Source organism: Pan paniscus, chromosome 16 (assembly GCF_029289425.2).
Source record: "Pan paniscus chromosome 16, NHGRI_mPanPan1-v2.0_pri, whole genome shotgun sequence".
NCBI classification, from domain to species: domain Eukaryota; kingdom Metazoa; phylum Chordata; class Mammalia; order Primates; family Hominidae; genus Pan; species Pan paniscus.
Window position 1 is genome coordinate 20369050 of NC_073265.2, and position 18605 is coordinate 20387654.

At 40.7% G+C, this 18605-nt stretch overlaps 1 protein-coding gene across 1 annotated transcript in view; it reads right to left on the bottom strand.

Annotated features, from left to right (window-relative positions):
- The window catches only part of OTUD7A (OTU deubiquitinase 7A), a 388370-nt gene that overhangs the window by 80260 nt on the left and 289505 nt on the right, over nucleotides 1–18605 (bottom strand). Inside the window, exon 5 of the mRNA XM_034938456.4 lies at nucleotides 7578–7757. Within this exon, the coding sequence (XP_034794347.2) occupies nucleotides 7578–7757 (180 nt within the window). The remainder of the gene's footprint in view (nucleotides 1–7577; nucleotides 7758–18605) is intronic.

The following is an 18605-nucleotide window of genomic DNA, read 5'->3' on the forward strand; positions in this document are numbered from 1 at the left end:
TGCCCTGCCTTCCCATAGAAACCACCTCAAAGGCTTTGGCCCATGCTTCCCCTCACTCCTATCTCCAGATGACCGGCGCCTCCCTGTGTGGCCCTGCATGCTGTGCTGGGCCTCCTGTTTCCAAGGAACTGTGAGTTAAAAAAAAAAAAAAACTTCCACCTTCATGACAGTCATTTCTGTGTCTGTGTGTCTTATGACACCTGATTAAAACGGATCCTGGGTATATTTTAAAACAGGTGGACAAAACTTTTCCTAAAGGGTGAGATAGAAATATTTTAGGCTTTGTGGGCCATGCAGTCTCAACTACTCACCTCCATCTTTGCAGCACTAAAGCCGTCGAAGACAGTACATACATGAGTGAGCGTGGGGGTGTTCCAATAAAACTTTACTTAAAAAACAGCCCAGATTGGGCTCACAGGTCTTTTTCTGGGCCCTGATTTAGAATATGAAATGTTCCATTTTCCGTTTTGGCACACTATGGTTTCAGGAAGAACTCAACTAAAGGAGACATAAATTCAATTCAGAAACTCTGTAATTCAATAGGAATCGATATGATTGCTCGCAAGCCTCAATTAATAGGATTATGCTGGGATAGAGTCCTATTTTTTTTTTCTTAAATGATATCTAAGAAAAGTCAGATCACAGTATGTAACAGCTACACTTACTAGGCCCTGATTCTGCCAACCTCTCTGGTAGCAGAGAGAAGGGTCCTTCTAGCCCCTGTATCAGGAGGATAAGATAATGGGTTGGTTTGTTTGCTGCCAGCTCAAAAGAGCTGGACTGCCATGTGGCCATCTGTCTGGACTGCTGCTGCCTGAAAGATACCAGCAGCCTTAACCGTGTGGTGTAGTCAAGGAAGGCCCTGAGTACAAGACCGAGCCAATGACTGGAAGGGGTGGTTCCTCTGGAGACAGGTCTAATGGCAGAAATGAAACCGAATTTAAGAATAATCAACAAGAGGGGCAAGACAGTGCATAGCCTCAGTGTCCTGTCCTTACACACACCTGGAAATCCTCAGGGGCAGGAGGTGGGAATGGGTGAGGCCGACAGAGAGGGCCGGGGTAGGGCATCTTGGTCCTGCCTTTCCTCTCCTCAGCATGGCTCCAGCATGGCCTGCCTTCCCTATCATCCCCTAGCCCCAGCCCTGTGCCAGCTGGAGAATGTCAGGTGGTGCTGGAGCACAGCTGGGTGGGGCACCAGTCACCATAAGCACTGCTTCCCTCCTTTCCCTAACACACTGGGGAGCTTGGCGGTTACACCAGAGCAGGGCAGTCCCTACAGGAAACAACAACTTTCTAGAAGAGAGGAGCTGGGAGCAGCCCTCAGTAGACAATCCAGCTATGCAGAGGGGAACAGGCGGGGAACTTCTAGAGCCCAAATGACAACATCTAAGGCTCTCCAGCTTGAGTACCCTTCCCCGACTCTCATCTGGAGGAGCATCCACCAGAGCCTGTGCTCCAGCATAAGTGAAGATGGATGATAACTGCGTGCCCCAGGAGCTTCAGGGAAACTGTTAAAGAAAGGCAACAAAGTACTGGCCAGGAGGACTAGATTAAAAAATGAGCCTAGTAAATACGTGCAAAGAGATAAAGAGAATATCAGAATGCAAAATAATAATAATAATAATAATAATAATAATAATAATAATAAAGACAAAGAATTAACTTGGGATTAAAAAAATGTTAATGGGACTAATAATGCATTCGTGTGCAGAATAAATAGGGATGTGAAAACATCAGGTCAAGTGAATCTCTTAGAAGACATGAGAACAAGATGCAAGAACACGATGGAGGAAGGGTTGGAAAGTGTTCAAAGAAAATAATTTCAATCTAGAGTTTTTAATCTACTAAATGAAAATTTAAGTATACCATGTAAATCTTTTTAGGCACTCAAGGCCTTAGGAGATTCACCATGCAAAAACTGTTTTTGGAAGTAGTCTTTGAGGAAGGTTTTTCTTTTTTCTTTTTTTTTTTAGCAAAAGAGAAAAGAATACACGTGAATAAATAAAGGAGTTAATTGTTATCTAAATAAGCAAAGGCAACAAAAAGTATCTAAATAAGATTGAGAGCAAGTAGGGGCAGGACAGAACAACATAAAATCATATTAATACATGTATTTTGCAGGGGAAAATATAGTTGTTAAGTTTTTAAAAATAATAGGAAGAAAACCAAAATAATGATTTTAATAGAATAGCAGTAATTGCAATGTGAGTAAAAGTAGAATGTGTAACTTGCAAACCAGTAGAAAAATTTAACTAGATAGAGAAGACAGGACAGAAGAATGGATTGAATTAACCACTCAAAAGACAGAGATTCTTGGATTGGATAATAAAATGAAACCTAATAATAAATTGTCTAGAAGAATCACATTTAACATGAAAGGATATGGAAAAGTTGAAATTATATCAGCAGAAAAAATGATATTTCTGGCAAATATGAACCAATAGAAAGCCAGGGTAGCTGTTTAATATCAACAAAAGCAGATTTCAAGAGAAAAACCATTATATCAAATGGCTTGACAAAGAGACAGCCTATATATTGGTCAAAAAACACATAAGAGGAAGATAATCTAAAAAATTATGAATATACATATACCTAACAACATAGCATCAAAACAAATACAGCAGAAAGGATGAAACTCAGAGAAGACACAGATAATATGCATTTAAATTTCTATGGCTTTTCTAAACAACAGAATAAACAGTTGAGAATAATCCAAGATATAGATTCAATATAGCTTGAATAATAAGCTGAGCTAATAGAAACAAAGACAGCATTCATTCGCAACAGTTCAGGAGAGTCTACCTAATTCAATAAAATAAAAAACTGAATTAATTGTATAAATATGAAGAACATACAATTATTTCAGATGATACTATTGCATACTTAGATATCCAAGTGATTCTCTTAGAACAAACTATTAGAACTAATAAGAGAATTTATGTAGTTCACTGGATAAAAGATAAATAAGTAAAAAATGAGTTTCTTTTTTCCATGCTTAAAATCTGAACAGAATCTGAATATGTGGAGAGGCATACATAATGTTCTTGGATAGAAGAACAATATTATAAATGCAAATTATTTTTAAAATTAAATAAAAATCCATTCCAATTCCACTCAGAATTATAATTTTAAGGTTTAGATGGCAAAATAAATATTCAAAAACAGCACACACAGAAAAAGGAAAAGCATAGCAATAGAAGGTGAGGGTGATACCCTGTGAAACCACTGAGTCAAGTGTAACAGGGTGGCAGCCACAGGGGTGGGCAGAACAAGGTATGGAAATAGGTCCAGGTATGTTGACAATTTAATATAAGGCAAAGCTGGCATTTAGTTCAGTGGGAAAATGTACTTGAATAACTCTCTCTCAATCCAGGAGAAAGCAAAACCAGATTCTTTGCTATTTACAAAAATTTCAAATTGATGAAAAGACTCAAAGAACAAAATTTAAATTAAATATAAGAATATATTTCAGGCCGGGCACGGTGGCTCACGCCTGTAATCCCAGCACTTTGGGAGGCTGAGGTAGGTGGATCACAAGGTCAGGAGATCGAGACCATCCTGGCTAACACAGTGAAACCTTGTCTCTACTAAAAATACAAAAAATTAGCTAGGCGTGGTGGCGGGCACCTGTGTCCCAGTTACTCGGGAGGCTGAAGCAGGAGAATGGTGTGAACCCATGAGGCGAAGCTTGCAGTGAGCCGAGATTGCGCCCCTGCACTCCAGCCTGGGCGACAGAGTGAGACTCTGTCTCAAAAGAAAAAAAAAAAAAAGAATATATTTCAGTAATTCTGTAGTCCAAGAAACATTCCAAAGTGAGAGAGAAAGCTCATCAGCCATGAGAGCAAGATAATGTAAACATTGTGTATGGGAAAATATTCTGAAAAGAAAGTCATAAGGCAAGTGATATGTGGGAAAAACACATATACATATAGAGGAAATATATGTTTTAGTCTTTATTACAAAGAGAGCAACAAATTGATAAGAAAAGGCAAACCAATCAATAGAAAAATGGACAAAGTATGCGAACAGCCACGTTACAAGGGGGAAATCCAATGGCCTAAGAAGCAAATGACAAGATGAGACAAGACACCATTTTCCACTCTTCAGAGTAGAAAAACAACATAAACACATTTGATGTAGTCTGAATATTTGTCTCCAAATCTCAAGTTGAAATGTGATCCCCAATCTTGGAGGCGGGGCCTGGTGGGAGGTGTGTGGATTAGAAGCAGATCCCTCATGAATGTCTTGGACTATCCCCTTGGTGATAAGTGAGCTCTTGCTCAGTTCACACGCAATCTGGTCATTTAAAAGTGTGTGGCACCTCCCACCCACCACTCTCTCTCTCTTGCTCCAGCTCTGGACATGTAAAGCGCCTGTTCCCTCCTTGGGATTTTAAGCTTCCTGAGGCCTGCCATGATTTTAAGCTTCCTGAGGCCTCCCCAGAAGCTGAGCAGATGCCGGCACCATGCTTCCTATAAAGCCTGCAGAACCATGAGCCAAGTAAACCTCTTTTCTTTATAAATTACCCAGCCTCAGATATTTCTTCATAGCAATGCAAGAAAGGGCTAACACAGAAAATCAGTACCAAGGGGGTACCTGAAAATGTGAAAGCAACTTTGGAACTGGGTAATGGGCAGAAGTTGGAAGTCTGGAGGATTCAGAAGAAGACAGCAAGTGAGGGAAAGTTTGGAACTTCTTAGGGACTGGTTAAATGGTTATGACCAAAATATGGATAATGAAATGGACAACAGAGTCAAGGCTGAGGAGGTCTTAGATGGATATGAAGAAATTATTGGGGAATGGAGCAAATGGTCACGTGTTTTGCCTTAGCAAAGAGCTCAGCTGCATTCTGTTCATACCCTAGGGATCTGTGGAAGTTTGAACTTGATGATTTAGGGTATGTGGTAGAAGAAATTTATAAGCAGCAAAGTATTCAAGAGGTGGCATGGCTGCTTCTAACAGTCTGCATTCAGATGCTGCAGCAAAGATATGAGTTGGAACTTATATTTAAGGGAAGCAGAATGTAAAAGGGAAGCAGAATGTAAAAGTTTGAAACATTTGCAGCCTAGCCATGTGGCAAAGAAAGAAAAAGCTTTTTCAGAAGAATTCAAGCAGGCTGAGGAGCAACTACTTGCTAGAGATATTTGCATGACGAAAAGGAAGCTAAATGAGTGCTATTACCTAAGACAATGGAGAAAAAGCCTTGAAGGCATTTCAGAGACCTTCACAGCAGCCCCTCCCATCAAAGGCCTACAGGCCTAGTTGGAAAGAATGGTTTCATGGGCCAGGCCCAGGGCCCCGCTACCTTGTGTAGCCTTGGGACACTGCTCCCCACATCCTGGCTGCTCCAGCTCCAGCCTTGGCTCAAAAGGTCCCAGATACAGTTCAGGCTGCTGCTTCAGAGGGTGCAAGCCATAAGCCTTGGTGACTTTCACATGGTGTTAAACCTGTAGACATGTAGAATGCAAGAGTGAATGAGGTTTGGCAACCTCTGCCTAGATTTCAGAGGATGTATGGAAAAGCCTGGGTGTCCAGGCAGAAGCCTGCAGCAGGGGCATAGCCCTCACACACAACGTCTACTAGGGCAGTGCCAAGGGGAAATGTGAGGTTGGAGGCCCCACACAGAGTCCTCATGGGGGCACTGCCTAGTAAAGCCGTGAGAAGGGGGCCACCACCTTCCAGACTCCAGAATTGTAGATCTACCAGTGGCTTGCACCCTCCACCTGGAAAAGCTGCAAGCAGAGAGCAGCCATGGGGGCTGAACTCTGGAAAGCCACAGGGGCAGAGCTGCCCAAGGTCTTGGGAGTCCACATCTTGCACTGGTGTGCCCTGGATGTGAGACATGGAGTCAAAGGAGATTATTTTGGAACTTTAAGGTTTAATGATTGTCCTGCTGTGTTTTGAACTTGTGTGGGGCCTGGAGCCCCTTTCTTTTGGCCAATGTCTCCCTTTTGGAATGGGAATGTTTACCCGATTGTATCTTGGGAGTGAATAACTTGTTTTTGATTTTACAGGCTCACAGGTGGAAGGGACTTGCCTTGACTCAGACAAGAGTTTGGACTTTTGAGTTAATGCTGGAACAAGTCAAGACTTTGAGGGACTGCTGGGAAGGCATGATTGTATTTTGCAATGAGAAGGACATGAGATTTGGGAGGGCCCAGGAGTGGATTGATATAGTTTGGATATTTGTCACCACCCAAATCTCATATTGAAATGCAATCCGCCATCTTGGAGGTGAGGCCTAATGGGAGATGTTTGGATCACGGGGGCAGATCCCTCATGAATGGCTTGGGCCAACCCCTTGGTGATAAGTGAGCTCTCATTCTGAGTTCACATGAGATCTGATCATTTAAAAGTATGCAGCACCTCTGCCTTCCAACTCACTCTCTCCTGCTCCTACCCTGGCCATGTGAAGTGCCTGTTCCCCCTTTGCCTTCTGCATGATTGTAAGCTTCCTGAGGTCTCCCCAGAAGCTGAGCAGATGCCAGCACCATACTTCCTGTAAAGCCTGCAGAACCACGAGCCAAGAAATCCTCTTTTTAAAATAAATTACCCAACCTTAGGTATTTCTTTACAGCAGTGAAAGAACGGCCCAGCACACCATACATTGTAATTTCCAGTGCTGGCAAGATTGAAGGGAAACACCCGGTTTCACACATGGTGAGTAGCAATATATTAGGAAAGAAGCCCTAAAATTATTAAGCTAGAAACACACACGTGTTGGCACAGCAAATCCATTCTGGGAATGCAAACCTATAGAAACAAAAGCACCAGTATGTACGATTAGAGGTATAAAGATGTTTCTTTCAGCATTGCTTTCAGTGGCAATTAACAAATAATAACAACGACAAAAACCCAAGCAAAAACAGAATCACCATGAATACAGCAGTGATTAAAAATTAACACATTATAGAATAAAATGTAGCTATTGAGAGATTATGTTCATCATCTCCTGCTCAGTGAAACAAGCACTTTGCAGTGTGCTGTGCATTTGACTCTGATGTGTTTGATTTTGAACAATATAGCAAGAGGAGCAGGAGGAGACCACCAGAATGTTATCAGCCGTCATTACACTGGTGAGATCTGGGAGGTGTGGAGGCGAATGCTCTTAAGTTTTCCTCATATATCTCTGTATTGTTTCCTTTGTTATAATAAGCATATCTTACTTTCATAATGAAGAAAAAGGATAGAGAAGATGGAGCGCGTGGGACAAGAAATGTGATGCTGAACAGACTTGGAGACTGTGTTACTTTGGAAATAAGTGAAAGAACTAGAGATGTTTGGTCTGAAAAAACCAAGACTCCAGGAGGAATGCTGGCTTTTACTCACTTATTGGGCTTTTGGGGTCCTAGGAAATCAGACTCATTTTTCTGCTTTTCTGAGGTAGAGGTTGGAACCATGGATAGAAGCAACAAAGGACATTTCGGCATAGTGTGAGAAAGAAGGCACTGAGAGGCCAATTTGTCTGCATCTGGGAGGTGATGACCCCACCATTCTTTGTACCACGCAACCCGCCTGCAAGCTGTGGTGCACTGGCCTGGGCGGCTGTGCCCAGGCTCAGTCCCTCAGCGGTACCTTGGGCAATGTCGTCCTGCCTCTGCAGGCAGGGTCGCTCCACCTTGTGCCCGGGCTGTGGCTCTCGCTCTGGCTGCTTGGGACCCCGCCCTTCGTTGAACACATGTGGCAGATTGGCTGTGTGCACCTGGCGGAGCTGCTCATAGTCGCTCAGAGCGGCTGTCAGGTCCCAGTTTTTGCCTGTGGACAAGAAATGACAAGAGGTAACAATACGAATGCATGAATAATGGTCTCATCATAGAGAAGAACCGTGACAAGAAGGGTTTCCCATTAGGACATAAACTAATGAATTTTTACTAGTAGTTCTCATTTTTCAAAGGGGAAAAATGGCCCTCTGCATGACTCTAAAAGTAGAATTTCACACCCATAAGTGATGTCCATCTAAAATATGTGACTATACACAGTCTCAGAGCCTTTAGGTTCACACACACACACACACACACACACACACACACACACATCTAAACACTGCATCCCTGATTATCACATCCCCCTTTGAAAATCAAGTTGTAGAGCTTACTCTCTGAGGGGAACAAAGCATCAATTAAAGAAAAATGAATTGAAATAATTCTCAAAGTTTCTTTGGGCTTTTGCTCAGAGTTTTACTTTTTATTTTAAGCTTAATATGAGAGAAGCAGAAGCTTGGGAGGGATTCTCTTGTTAGTGAGCTTTGGTGGGAGATAGGCTTCTGAGCTCAGGCCCTGCACCGGGTGTGATGCCAGGCTGGGCAGGTGTGCCCAGCGTGGGTACGCACTCAGCAGGGCTCCCACCCCGACACGGGGTGCTGGACTGGCACTTTGCAGCACTAGGCACAGCTACACTGGGGAGTTGGAGGCAGCGTGGGCACTCTGATTCCCGACTCTGAGAGTCAGTGGGCTTGTAACGGCAGGAGGGAGTATCACACACTACACCCGATTCAGTTAGGCATCATCCTATAGCACGATTGGGCAACTATAGTTAACAATAACTTAATGTATATTTCAAAATAACTAGAAACGTAGATTTGGAATGTTCCCAACACAAAAGAAATGATGCATGTTTGAGGTGATGGATATCCCAATTAGCCAGATTTGATCATTATACATTGTAGGCTGGTATCAAAATATCACATCTGCCCCATCAATATGTACAACCATTATGTATCCATAACAATTAAAAATTAAAAATTTTTAAAAAGAAATCAAAGAATTAAAAACTTAGCCTTAATTTTAAGGAGCAAATAAAAATAAGCTCTCTTCTCATCTTTTCCATTTTAAGTTACTGGGAACCCCAACAGATGTCACATCAAGTAAGGATGAGAAGGAAAGGCGCAGAGGCCCATGGTGAAACCTGAGGCTGGAAGACTGGGGCAGCCACAGCCTACATGTCCCTGATGAAGGAATGCAACCCAGAAGAACAGTCAAGAACACAGGTTCTAGGGCCTGGTTTTGAGCCCTGGTTCCACCTTCTAACTAATTCTCTGATGGTGAATATATCGTTTCATCACCCAAGGCCTTGCATTCCTTCCTGTACAATTAGGATAACACAATCCATCTAATGAGAATTCTTATGAGGGTTAAATGAGAAAAGGAGATAGTGTTTGTAAAGTTCTTCCTTTATGGAAAGCACTAATACATGGTAGTTACCATTATTCTCATTAATTATAGGTTTCTGTTTAACTTCCAGCACTCAGAGTTAAAAGCCAGCTAGTAAGCGATGGAGCTGAGATTCAAATACATGGACTTATCTATACTCCGTGAGTTTCTCATTCGACTGTTACTAATGCCATCTCCCAAACACACTGAGGCCATAAAGTCCATGGGAGGGCAGTAGAAGCCTCATTCTAACATGGATATTTTCACACTTCCTCTTCTCCTGCACCCTGGGATACTCTATGGTCCCTTCACTGTTTCCTTTGCCTCTTCCTGCCCTTAAACCACATGGATTCCCCTAATTTTTCTTCTTGCTCTTCTTTTCTCTTAATTTATACCCTCCTTTGAAGATTAATTCCATCTCTATGAGAATAAGCTTAATTCTAGTTACAACTTACATCCTAGGTTTTAAAGCCAAATATTTGACTATGGGAGCTATTAGCTGACTATCCAATTTCTAGTCTCCTTATCTAATTCTATATGCTCAGAATTCTAATTTATTTTGGATAGCAATACACACAGCTGAAAAGATTCCTTTTCTCCTGCAGATCTTCAAACTATATTCCTGTTGTCCTATCTTTCTGTATTTGCTTACTCTGTTTCTTCTTCCGGGAATACTTCCTCCAAGCAGCAAGACAGTAGAGCTGTATGGAAGAAGACCTTAACCAAAAGAATTCAAAGACTGAGGAAGCTTCCTGTGAAGTTTTTCTCCCAGGATGCCTCAATTTCTGATTATCACCAAAAAGCAAGTTATTGGATTACTAGTAGACACAGATTTCATGGTAAGAACTACAACCTCTACTACAGTTTACTGCTGAAAATGTTTCTGCCTTAAACTTCTAAATCATTTGATTTTTTTCATTGTCTTAAGAGGCAGTGGATTTCAAGTTAAACTTAACATATGTATTTTGGCACTCAGAGAGGGATGAGCTGCTTTAATTTAGTACAAAAGTATCACAGCTCTGAAGAAAAACTATAAATCCGATATACATGAACTCACAGGAGGAGGTGAAACAGAAACTGACTAAACTCAGGGGAAAAAGGAGTCAAACTGTTTTAGGAATGAAGTTAAATTATAAGGGAGAAAAGAGAAAACAGACTACAGATAGCATAGTAAGAATGATAAAAATGAAAAGTAAAGTAGACAAAACAGAAATAAAGAAACACAGGGTTAAAGAAAAATGTTAGATACAGAGTATAGGTTAAAAAATCCAACATACTCATAATTTGAGCCCCAAATAAAAAATCTAAAATAATGGAAAGGAAAAAAAATAATTTAAAGACTTTAATTAAAAAAGCAAACTTTTTGAAATATTTGATTTTACATATTTAAAGGGCACACTGTATATAAGGAAACTGTTCTAGTATAGTCAATACCAACATATTTTAAAATTATCCTCTTTTAAAGATAAAGAGAATTTTTTAAATATGTAAGCAAAAAAGAAAGAAAATCAGGTTAGCAACATACTTCTTGGCAGCAACAGTCAATGCCAAAAGACAATAGGGCCACATCTACAAGATACTGAAGGAAAGAAAGCAATATGATCTAAGAAGGTTTTATGCCCATCCAGTCTACTCTTTTCTGTATAAAGGCTGTAGACAAACCATTTTAAACATGAATAGTTCAGAAAACATTTCTCAAATGGACACTTTTTGAGAAAACTAATAGAGGATGAACTCCAGCCAATCAAGAGATGAATAAGAGTTTGGCAAAGGAGCAGTCAGACAGCAGTAAGTTTATTTAACTGCACATCTAAGGAAAAGCAAAGGTAGAGATACAAGTGATGAAGAAGAATATCAATATTCTGTCAAAATGAAAATGACACAATCAACAAAAATGGTAGAATTCAGAAAGCAGAATAAATTTGCAATGCCTCAGCTGTTATACATGAGACTGCAAAGATAATGTTTGCAGTTGACAGGTCAGGCCAGGTGCAGTGTTTCACACCTGTAATCCCAGTACTTTGGGAGGCCAAAGTAGGCAGATCACTTGAGGTCAGGAGTTTGAGACTAGCCTGGCCAACATGGCGAAACCCTGTCTCTACCAAAAATAGAAAAATTACCTGGGCATGGTGGGACATGCCTGTAGTCCCAGCTGCTCAGAAGGCTGAGGTACAAGCATTGCTTGAACCTGGGAGGTGGAGGTTGCAGTGAGCTGAGATTGCACCACTGCATGCCAGCCTGGGCGACAGAGCAAGACTCCATCTCAAAAATAACAACAACAAAAAAAACAAAACTACAGTTGACAGGTCAAATATGTATATGTAAGCATATTTAATAGTAGAAGGGCAAACAATAAGAACAGACAAAAGATATACTATTGGTTAAATTAGATGGTAGAAGAGAGAGGGGAGAATGAAGGAAGAAGATAGAAGCTTGTTTTATTGAGGCATATAGGGAATAAACTGATATTGTCCCAAGAAAAAGGGATATAGGATATTACATAAAGGCAAACTTATATAACCACTAGTTATAAACATAATTGTATTGTTATACTAGTGGTTAAAAAAGTAACCATTAACATAGTTTTTTAAAATATCAGAAAAAATATTCTAAAATAAAAAGCTAAGATAACATAGTGAAAGACATTTAAAATATTTACACAGAAAAATAGAAACTATGACAGAACTAAAACCAACCATATCTGTGAGAGCAATAAATTTAAGTAGGCTTAATGCAACTATTTAAAGAAAAGCATTTTTACATTATCTCTAAAAAGAAAGATGAATCATTTGCTGTATATAAGAGACACACCTAGAGCAAAGTGATTTAGAAAGGTCACAACTAAAACAGATAGATAATAGTTTATCAGGTACACAAGACAAAGACAAAACAACAATAACAACAAAACTGAGATTATGATCTTGTATCAAACAAGGTAGAATTCAGGCCAAAAAGCATTAAGTAAGATGAGGAAAACCACTTTATAAGGCAAAACTGTTCAATTGGCAATGAAGTGTATTAATCATGTTTTTTATTCTTTGTATTTTATGACGCTTTGACATCTTGGGGCCTTTGTGACCTGGGAGAAGCTGCATCTCCTTGGGCTAGCAAATTCCTAGAGATGACAAACTACTTTTCTGCAAGCCTGCCTTTCATATATAAACCCATTAATCCAAAGCCCAGACCCCTCAACCACAGCCTTTCCTACACTGCAGGCCAATATTCCCCTCCTCTAATCAGCCCAGGGCCAGGTACCAGATAACTCAGGACAGCCCCTCCACTTTGGGCCTGCTGGAATTATTCAGACTAGCCAACCCTCAACCAGCTTAGCCTGCTTGCCCTGCCCTGCCCAATCCTTCCCATGGAAACTGCAACAAAGGCTCTTGCTCTGGTTTTCCTCCTACTCCCTCTGCCTCCTGACTGTGAAACAGAAACTGATTAAACTCAGGGGGAAAAAGGAGTCAAACTGTTTTAGAAATGAAGTTAAATTATAAGGGAGAAAAGAGAAAACAGACTACAGATAGCACAGTAGGAATGATAAAAATGAAAAATAAGTCAAGTAGCCAACCTAAAACAGAAATACAGAAACAGGGCTTCCCCATGTAACCCTGTGTGGTATGTTGTGCACCCTGCTTCCAGGGAATTGTGAGTAACAAACTTCTTCCTTTATAACAATAATTTCCATATCTGCATACCTGATTAAAACAAATCCAAAGTACATATGAAAACAGAAGATATAAGAGGTATGAATATCTGCATAGGAAATTAAAAGGCAGAAACTTTATAAAGTGGAAACTACCATGAAACACACCACACTGACACCACAATTACCTAGAGCGTACCATAAACAGCAGGAGTGACTATAACATGGTAACAAACAGCCTCCAAATCCTAGAGGTCGTAACAACACAGGTTTACTTTTTGCTTGTTCCACACATCCACCATGGGTTGACTGAACTCTGTGACATAGCTTGTCATTCCAGGATTCAGGCTTATAGAGCAGCCACTATATGCCTATGACTGTGGAAGAAGGATAAAAAGCCAGGAGCATCTCCCATCAAAAATCAAATACTCTGGTCCAGAGGTGATATCTCACCTCTGTTACAACCCATGGCAAGAACTAGCCACAGGCTCCCTCCAAACACGGGGCCCAGGAACTACAACCTCCCATGTGCCCACAAGCGGGAGGCAGAGAGCTGGACATAGTCCGTGAAGGGCATTAGTGCTCAATACACTGGATGTAAAATGAACACACATAAATAAATAGCCTTAATCTGTGAAGAAAAACATGTTAGAAGACATAATGGAAGAATATTCCATACACAATTGCAACTAAAATGATAAAGTACTGAGGGATACATTTAAAAGAAATGTACACAATGTGAAAGAAAAATAAATCTCAAGACCCCAAAATCACTAAGCCAAAGGGTGTCAGGCAAACCTGCCTCCCATTTTATTCCTAAATAAGATAGCTAAAAAGATAAAAAACACTACATACCTCCCTCACAATTTGCTCACAAGGAAATTCCTCATGGGCCTCAAGATCTTTCTTTAGGGATTCAGAGCCCTAAAACAGTTCTGTGGCATTTTACCCTGGCAATGTAAATTGATAGCTTATCTCCACAGGTGTGGGACAAAGGACAGACAGAACTCTAAGTCATCTCTCTGCTCACCTGAGACAAATGCATATCTGGTTGCTTCCTCTGCCCTATTGTTTATGTAAAAATTCAGATTTACTGAGTCAGACTAAGGCATAAGTGATTATTCCTCTACCTGCCTCTCACATGTAAATTGTGTATTCAGTGAAAGGCTGATCAAAGACATAAAAGAATGCAAACTTTTGTCTCTTATCTACCTATGACCTGGAAGCCCCCACTTCAAGTTGTCCCACCTTCCCAGACCAAACAAATGTACGTCTTACACATATTGATTGATGTCTCATGTCTCCCTAAAGTGTATAAAACCCCACTGTGCCCTGACCACCTTGGGTACATGCACTCAGGATCTCCTGAGGGCTATGTCATGGACCATTGGTCACTCATATCTGGCTCAGAATAAATATCTTCAAATGTCTTACAGAGCTTGAATCTTTTTGTCAACAACAACATAAATGTGGAAAACTTAGAATATTCCTGAAGGGCATAAAAGTTAAACTGTGTATACCGTAAACTGAAAATAAAATCCTAATCCCCACCAACTAACCAAATGAACCCTCTCTGGGCCAAGAGGACCTCAGAGATGCCTGAAAAACTGAATTCCTGGACATGGCTGGAAGGGAGGTCAGACACACCTTGTAATACCGCCTTTCTTTTGGAGTTTAGACACAACAGACCAGCATTAACATTAAAATAGAGATCATAAAATAGAGATCACCAAACAGACTGTGTAGCAATGAGATACCAAATTCCAACCTGACTCTGGTAAGCATCACATGACAGATAGCAGACTCTAAAGGAAATCAAATATATTTTACTCCAAAATATATTTCTTTGAAATATTTTAAAATGGCTCTGCAAAGCTATCTTTGTGGGGGAAATTTGCATCTGTAGAGACTCTCCGTTAACACAGCTAGCACTTTCCTGGATTCAGGAAAGATTAACTAAGAGTCTGACACGTTGTAAGGTCTGAAACATTTTCGATGTATTCTCTCTGAAGGCTGCTAGCTGGAGACTTCCTCTACATAACAAGAACCTCGGCTTCCACAATCCCCTTATCTTAACTCAAGCATTTCTTTCTACTGACTTCAAATCTTTAGGCAAAGCTGAACTCTTTCAACCAATTGCCAATTAGAAAATCTCTCTGAATCCACCTATGACCTGTGACCATCCCCACTCCTTGCCTTTCTAAGCATCTTTGAGACGTCCCACCTTTTTAAGCTGAACCAATGTATACCTTACATATATTGATCCATGTCTTTGCTTGTAATTTCTGTCGCCCTAAAATGTATAAAACAAAACTGTAACCTGATCACCTTGGGCGCTTGTTCTCAGGATCTCTTAAGACTGTTCCCTGGGTCATGGTCATTCGTACTGGCTCAGAAGGGCGACAGAGCAAGACTCCGTCTCAAAAAATATATATATATTTTACAGAATTTGGTTTTTCCATCAACAATACTATGTTCCTAGTTTAGGAGACTTAATGTTGTAATTTATTCCTCTAACTTATACATTTGATTTGATTCCAGTAAAAAAAAAAAAGAAAAAAAAACACAGAAGCAGGTTTTGTTTTCCTTCCTTGGAGTCAGACAAGCTGATTTTAAATTCACATCAATAAATAAGCAAGAATAACCAGAGAAACTCTGAAAAGTAAGTACAAAGAGAAGGAAGGAGCACTCTGAGACACTGGCATGAACTCTACTGCCTCAATGACTAGTCTCTGATCAGACTCAACAATGGAACATAATAGTGTAAACCAAAAATAAAATTTGAAGGCCCCCCGACAACCATCTAAATAGGCTCCCTCCTTGGCCAGGGTACCCTAAAATTTAACCTGAAAGACTGGTTCAGGCCAAGGTGGGAAGTAGGAGTCAGACAGGCCTCATTATGCCCTCCTCTTTTTTGGAATGCAGGAAAAGCCGACCAGCATTTAACATCCAGCATTTAACATTTAAATATCCACATTTAATATCCAGCATTTAAAAGCTGACCAGCATTTAACATCCACATTTAACATCCAGCATTTAACATCTAATTGGACTTAAGTCTGATAAGAAACATTTAAAATCTATTCTCTCTGAAGCCTGCTACCTGAAGGCTTCATCTGCATAATAAAACTTTGGTCTCAACAACCTCTTTATCACAAACCAGACATTCCTTTCTATTAATAACTCTTTCAACCAACTGCCAGTTAGAAAAATTTTAAATCTACCTATAATCTGGAAGCCCCCACTTTGCACTGTTTCACATTTCCAGACCAAACCAATGTCCTTTTTTTTTTTTGAGACAGAGTCTCACTTTGTCACCCAGGCTGGAGTGCAGTGGTGCAATTTCAGCTCACTGCAATCTCTGCCTCCCAGGTTCAAGCAATTCTCCTGCCTCAGCCTCCCAAGTAGCTGGGACTACAGGCGCCTGCCACTATGCCCAGCTACTTTTTGTATTTTTAGTAGAGGCGGGGTTTCCCCATGTTGGTCAGGCTGGTCTCAAACTCCTGACCTCAGGTGATCTGCTGCCTTGGCCTCCCAAAGCACTGGGATTACAGCCATGGGCCACTGTGCCTGGCCCCAGTGTACATCTTAAATGTATTTGACTAATGTCTCATGTCTCCCTAAAATGTGTAAAACCAAGCTGTGCCCCAACCACCTTGGGCACATGTTATTAGGATCTCCAAGACCTGTGTCATGGGCCATGGTCACTCATATTTGGCTCCAAATGTCTCTCCAAATATTTCAGAGTTTGACTCTTTTCGTTAACAATGAAAAAGCCCCAAAGAGAATCAAATATGCACAAAATGTTAAAACACAGTTGTCGATTTGGGAAAATGTTTGCAACTCATATCACATACAAGAGGTTTATATCTGAAGAAGGTCAGGTCCTGGAAAAATCTGAGGAAAAAACATGAGGCAGGAAGTTTGTCAGGGGATTGGGCAGAAAAAGCAGCAGGCCCACAGTGCAGGTGCAGTATATTGTAACAAATACTGTAATAAAAAATATTTTTTTCTTTAAGTCAGGAACTTTCACCTTTTCACTTAAAGGAAGCACACTATGGCTTCTCTTTGTCTTATCCAAATTGCCAGTATCACTGTTCTTGTACTTTGGGGCCACTATTAAGTAAAAGAAGGGTTACTTGAACACAGGCACTGTGATGCCAGGATAGCTGATCCGATAACTGAGATGGCCACTTAGTGATGAACGGGTGGGTGACATGTTCAGCCTGGACCCACGGGACAAAGGGATGATTCACATCAGAGTGAGATTTCATCATGCTACTCAGAATGGTGCACGATTTAAAACTTATGATTTCTGGAATTTTCCATTTAGTATTTTCAGATCGTGATTGACCACAGGTAAAACTGAAACCTTTAAAAGTGAAACCGTGGATAAGGGGGGCTATTGTATGTATGTGCATGTGTGTATGTATATATGTATATATGCACAGGTATACACATGCACACACATACAATAGCTCCCCTAATCCACAGTTTCAATACATATATACTCTCTCTAGATAGTATATATGTGCACTCATACACACTATATATATTATGTGTGCGAGTGCACGTGTGTGTATCTGTACCACACAATCCACTGTTTTGTGTCTTCCATTACTTGGAGCCCAACGCATTCCTAAATAATGTAGGGAAAAATACAGAGAACAAACAATGGCAGTGAAAACTATGTGCTATGTAGAAGTACAGATTCCACCAGGATATCTAGGAAAGAACCACCATAATTTTGGATCCAAGGGGCTCCCTGGGAGAAGTGTCATTTTAGTCTGAGATCAAAAAGAAGAGTAAAAGTTGTCTTGGCAAAGAATCCAGCAGGGTGAGCAGGGAGAGGGGTGTTACTGGACAGAAAGTTGCGTCTGGATAAACCTGAAAGTAGAATGGGCAAGTACATTCAAGGTACTGAGGTCATTAAGTGTGGATGAAGTGGAGGGCAGCAAGAGGAGAGGTCTGGTTAGGATGATGGTAGCAGGGCGGCAGGGAGGATGAGACGCCAGGAGAGAGATTCCCTGCAGGAATTGTACAGTGGGGTTTAGATTTGACCTCAAAGGCAAAGATGAGTCACTGAGGCATTTTCAATAGGGGTGAAACTTGATGAGATTTTTAATTTAGAAAATAAAGTATTTGCATTTAAGAAAAATTACTCTGGTCGCATAGCAGAGACTGCATTTGCATTTGTGCAATACTGGTGCAAAATGAATGTTAGGTGGACACCTGTATTAGTCTGTTCTCATGCTGCTAGTAAAGACATACCAAAGGCTGTCTAATTTATAAAGGAAAGAGGTTTAATTGACTCACAGTTACACATGGCTGGGGAGACCTGACAATCATGGTGGAAGGTGAATGAGGAGTAAAGTCATGTCTTACATGGTGGCAGGCAAGAGCTTGTGCAGGAGAACTCACATTTATATAACCATCAGATCTTGTGAGACTTATTTACTACCATGAGAACAGTATGGGGGAAACCGTCCCCATGATTCAACTATCTCTACCTGACCCTGCCCTTGACACATGAGGATTATTACAATTCAAGGTGAGATTTGGGTGAGGACACAGCCAAACCATATCATTCCGCCCCTGGCCCCTCCCAAATTTCATGTCCTCACATTTCAAAAATTATCATCCCTTCCCAACAGTCCCCCAAAGTCTTAACTCATTTTAGCATTAACTCAAAACTCCATAGTCCAAAGTCTTGAAGCAAGGCAAGTCCCTTCCACCTATGAGCCTGTAAAATCAATAGCAAGTTGGTTACTTCTGAGATACAATGGGGGTACATGCAATGGGTAAACACTT